General features: G+C 48.6%; 1 protein-coding gene across 1 annotated transcript; it reads right to left on the bottom strand.

The window, feature by feature from the left end:
- Positions 1-214: 214 nt before the first annotated feature.
- Positions 215-1,198, bottom strand: LOC118719753 (melanoma-associated antigen B10-like). The gene has a single exon (XM_036439501.1). It carries the CDS (start codon positions 1,196-1,198, stop codon positions 215-217), a length of 984 nt encoding a protein of 327 aa, XP_036295394.1.
- Between the last annotated feature and the right edge of the window lie 4,346 nt (positions 1,199-5,544).

Genomic DNA, 5,544 nt, shown 5'->3' with positions numbered 1-5,544 from the left:
ACCAGTATCATTGTGCACTTAGATTCTGATGCTAATTAAACTTGTTTTAAAGAACAACATTTGAAAGCATTCAGCAACAGTAAGATAAAGCAGCGATTTAATAGCAGAACACTAGCACCTCACCCCCACCCCACTTCAAGCACAGAGCCAGGGAAGTGCTTTAGCTTTCAATGCTTGTGTGAACTGCTGAAGCTGCGCCGGAAAGCTTGGTGGCCTAGGAGCTGATGCGAACCACAGCCTCGAATCTGCGGCGGGTTCTCTCCAGCTCATCCTGCAGGGCCTCTTCATACCAGAGTGGGAAGGCGCTGGGCTGGGTACCGTGAAGCTTGGCTAAGAACTGCAGCACTTCCATCTTGCTGGTCTCCTCGCAGGCCTGCGGGCCCCACAGGAACTCGTGGCTTGGAGGATCGCTGTGCGGCACCTGGCGGTACACCAGGTAACCTTCTTTCACCAGATCTTCAGTGATGAGCTTCATGGGCTCCCCGTGGAGGTTGTGCTGCTTGCCAGCATGTATGCCCATGGCGTTGAGGACATGCCAGATCTCTCCCTCGGTGGCACAGTTGCCCTTCATGAAGATCACGCAGAGGATTGTCATCAGGAGGCCCTTCTTGGGCATGATCTCCCCTCTCAGCCTGCTATCCCCGGCCTGGTGCAATTTGCTGACCAGGACATAGCTGTGCCCGCCGGGGTCGGCTTCCTTCACATCAATGCCAAAGGCCAGCACCATGAGCTCAGAGGCTCTCTTGAGGATCTCCTGGAAGTAGGGCTTGTGCTTCTTGATGACATGCTTCATCATGTCTTTCTTGATGATGGGCTCCTTCATGTTATACTTGTGCAGCATGAAGTGCGCCAGCAGCATCGCCTTCTGGTCTAGAGGGCTCTTGCAGGGACCCTCAGACCCCGACTCTGCCTGGGAGGCACCTGCACTTTCCTCGCTGCGGCTCTCGGCACTGGTGTCAAAACATGGCCATGCAATTTTTGGCTTGATAGAGCCAGTGGCTGCTGCGGCTCCCTGAGGTTCCTGGGACAGCACAGGCTCAGGGGTGCTCAGGGAAGAAACCCCAGAAGAAAGAGAGCAGGAGGAGTCAGAATCTTCCCCCTCTGTAGAGGCCTGAGCACTCCTGACTCCCTGAGCCTCACACCAGGCCTGTCTGCGTTTCTCTCCAGCGTGGCGCTTACTCTTCTTTCCCCGAGGCATGAGTAGACTGGTCAGGAACAGAGGTCACCTGTGTGGCCGGAGAGGAGGTGACTGGGCCCCTGGAGGAGGGAGAGGGAGATGGCTTGTGCACCCTCAGCTGGGACACTGCACCTGGGCCTTAACGCTGGCCATGTCTGCAGGGTCTGAGGGCAGTGCTCCAGGGGCCCACGGGGCTCCTGTTCTGCCCAGTCTCTGCCCTATGTCCCTGCAGAGGAAGTTAGGGTGCACCTGGGGCTGAGAGCAGGGCTGGCGGGGTTAGGTTCTGCAGGTCCCCTGTGCTCTGAGGAGGAGGATCTTCTCCTTCCCAGGATCGTCCTGTGGAACAACTGGTGGCAGAGCCCGGCCTCCTCCCCTCTCTGCTGTGAACTAACCTGCTTACCCCAATAGCCTTATCCCCTGTGAGGCCTGGGGGAAAGGAGGAAGAGCCTATCTCATCACCCTGCTGGGGCTGCGCACCTAGAGCTCCATCAGGAGCAGTGTCTTATGGGATCTCTTATTTATTGATTGATTAAAGTATTCCATATGTGTCCTTATCTCTCAATTGCCCCACCACCCCACCATTCATACTCTCACCCCCAGGTCTCTTTGTCCATTGGATAGGCTTATGTGCATGCATACAAGTCCTTTGGTTGATCTCTCCTTCTTATCCCCCTGTCCCCTACCTTCCCTCTGAGGTTTGACTGTCTGATCAGTGATTCTCTGTCTCTGGATCTGTTTTTGTTCATCAGTTATGTTGTTCCTTATATTCCACAAATCTGTGGGGATCTCTTTTTTTATTATTATTGTTTAAAGTATTACATACTAGGAGCCCAGCACTTGATTTGAAATCGCGCAGTGCTGCCACCCTGGAGTCGCTTGTCCAGTCCTGCCTCTCTTCCCAGCAGCCATGGCCACTGCTGATCAGGTCCACCCCCAGCACTGCATGTACAACCTCCTCTTCCTGTCCCATTGACCTCTTAGGGTATTGTAGTTAATTAGCATATTCCTCTATTATCTATATGGATAGTATTAAATGCCTCACCCAACAGTGTCTGTGTCTAATGGTTAGGCTTATGTGCATACATACAAGTCCTTTGGTTGATGTCTTACCGCTCTCCCTATAGGATTTCTTTATCCTAAGTAATTATAAGGGTTTTCAGTCTGCTATCTGTGGCCAACCCAATTAGAGCTAGACTGAGACTCCAACCCGCATTAGACCAAGACACCCCACCTCCATGAGAACAGCCCCCACCCGCATTAGAACAAGACCCCCCACCTTCATTACACCAAGAATACCCATTAGACCAAGAATCTCCCAAAACAGTTAGACTAAGACTCCCACACCCATTAGAACAAGAACCCCCATTAGACCAAGACCCCCCAAACCCATTAGACCAAGATTCCCATCCCACTCGTCCATTAGAACAAGACATCATGCCCACCTCCCTCCCCATCCCAGAGAGCGGGAGTCCTGCCATTTCCTCCCCAAGTAGACCTCAGGGGCAAGAGTATGGCGTTGACAGTACCCTCAGTCTTCTCGGGGTCTTCTCCTCGACTCCCTGACCGCAAAAGAAGACTGGGACTTCTCTCTTTGATCTGAATCCTATCAACCTCAGATCCTCAGGTCAAAGTCTTCACTGCCGGAAATGCCAAGACTGAAATAAGGGAAGAGAAGATAGGTCTCAACCAGCAGGCCTGGTATATCTGAGCACATGGTGGGGGCTGGGCAGGTCAGGGCACCCAGGAGTCTGGTGCTGCATTCTGGAAGTCCACTTGGTTGGGAGCCTGGGAGTCCCCTTTCTGCAGGTCTGAAAGCCCACACCTGGATGGTCAGCATCACTTCTCTCCTCCAAGGCCTGACACCCTGGAGGTGGAAGCAGCTAATAGCTTTGTGTACTTTATGTCTGATTGCATGTTATAGAAATTGAAAAAATAATTAGTTGCGTTTTGGACCAAAATAGAATCCAGCATTTACGTAGGTCTAAGGAAGTGATCCTGATGATTCTGAATGTGTCTGCCTCATATTTAAAAGAGGCACACTTGTGAATAAGTGTCCACATTTTGGGAAAGTCACTTTGAGCGAACAGATAATGTAAAGCTCAGAACTGGGTAATAGGAGGGTGGTTTCCAGATTCAACTGTGACATTTTGTGTCCAAAAACTTGGGAAATTATTGCATTTCTCTGACTTTAGTGCTGTTTTATCAAACATGCAAAGCAAAACTTCTTCAATTCTAGGGGCGCTTTGTAAACACAGTCATGGCACAAACATGAACATAACCTACTATATTCCACAGTGATTCTAACATTGAAATGTCCCACAAATTATACACCCCACCTCCTACATGAGCATGCAACCTTAAAGTAAACATAAAAATGAAAAACTTCCCAATGATTTAAAAGCTCCATTCTGGAATATTAGGCTATACGAAATGTGCCTCTTTTATTAACAAGTGTGCCTCTTTTAAATAGGAGGCTGGCACATTCAAAATCATCAGGATCACTTCCTCAGAACTGAGTAAATGCTAAGACTGGATTCTATTTTGGTCCAAATCACAACTAACTATTCTTTCAAATTCTATAACATGCAATCACACATAAAGTAAGCAGTTATTAAGTGCTTCCACCTCTAGGGTGTCAGGTCTTAGAGGAGAGAAGCAATACTTAACCATCCAGGTTCGGGCTCTCAGATCTGTTGCAAGGGGACTCCCAAGCTCCCAACCAAGGGGACTTCCTAGAATTCAGCACCCTGATCCCCATGTGCCCTGAATATGCTCCCACCCCTGTGCATGCGTGCTCACAGGCTTGAGGCTTGATGGTTGATGCTAACCTTGTATTCCCTCATTTCTGTCTAGGTATTTCCAGGGAGTGACGACAGATCTGAGGACTGAGGCTGGTAGTATTCAGATACCCAAAAGCCATCAAATAATAGAATCATATGAAAAGAGATATTAACAGAGAAAATGAAGCAGTCACTAGCCATAAACCTATCTTTAATTTCCCAGTAGTATATATTCAGCAGCTACTGCACAGCTTCTCCTTAAACTTTAGTGTTGGAAACCACAATTTTCAGAACTTGTATTTAACAGTCACCAGTAGTCTCTTTACTCTTTCTATTTAATGGGAAAGCAATTTTATTTTATTTTTTTCTCTCTTTGATTAAGGTATTACATGTGTGTCCTTATCCTCCATTGCGCCCCCTGCCCCTCACACACACACTCATGCCCTCACCACCCTGGTGTCTGTGTCTATTGGGTAGGCTTATATGCAAGCATACAAATCCTTTGGTTGATGTCTTACCCCTCATCCCATGGGATTCCTTTGTCCTAATTATAATGGTTTTCAGTCCCCACTCTCATGCCACCCCCATTAGACCAAGACCCGCACCCGCATAAGAACAAGACCCCTCACTCCATTAGGGAAATATTACCCACTCCATTAGAGTAAGACCTTGCACCCCCATGAAACCAAGTCTCACCACCCCTCTTAGACCAAGAATGCCTACTGATATTAAACCAACCCCCTCCCACATTAGACTAAGAGCATCACCTCCATTAGAACAAAACCCCCCACCCTTATTAGATTAAGACCTCCCTATGCTCATTAGACCAAGACCACCACCCATTACACCAAGACTCTCCCAGCCCCATTAGATCAAAACTACACTCCCATTAGACAAATATTCCACCAGGCACCCCATCCATTAGACCAAGACTTCACTCCCACTTCACTCCCCATCCCAGAGAGTGCGAGTCTTGCCCATTTTTCACGCAGGTAGACCTCAGAGGCAGGGGTAAGAGGTTGACAGTACCTTCAGTCTTCTCAGGGTCTTCTCCTCTACTCCTTGACTGAAAACGAAGACTGGGATCTCTCTTTGATCTGAGTCCTACCAGCCTCAATCCTCAGATCAAAGTCCTCACTCCCTGGAAACACTGAGACAGAAATGAAGGAATAGAACATTGGCTTCAAAACCAGGCTTTGTTCCTCTGGACACATAGTGGGAGTGGGGAGGGTCTGGTACTGCATTCTGTTGAGTCCCCTTAGTTGGAAGTCTGGGAGTCCCCTTTCTGCAGGATTGAGAGTCCACACCTGGCTCTCCTCCAAGACCTGACACCCTGGAGATGGAAGCAGCTAATAGCTTTGCTTACTTTATGTGTGATAGGTAAGCCATCCCTATTACATCAAGAACTCCAACTCCCATGAGACCAATTCCTATTACACCAAGAAACTCTATGAGACCAAGACCCCCATCCTCATTACACAAATAACCCACATTTGAACAAGAACCCCAACCTCAATAGACTAAGACACACCACCCCTATTAGACCAGAACCTTACTATTCCATTAGACAAAGACTCCATCTCCTTG

Source organism: Pipistrellus kuhlii, unplaced genomic scaffold (genome assembly GCF_014108245.1).
Source record: "Pipistrellus kuhlii isolate mPipKuh1 unplaced genomic scaffold, mPipKuh1.p scaffold_m20_p_16, whole genome shotgun sequence".
NCBI classification, from domain to species: Eukaryota; Metazoa; Chordata; class Mammalia; order Chiroptera; family Vespertilionidae; genus Pipistrellus; species Pipistrellus kuhlii.
This window is presented reverse-complemented; position numbering and strand designations above follow the sequence as displayed.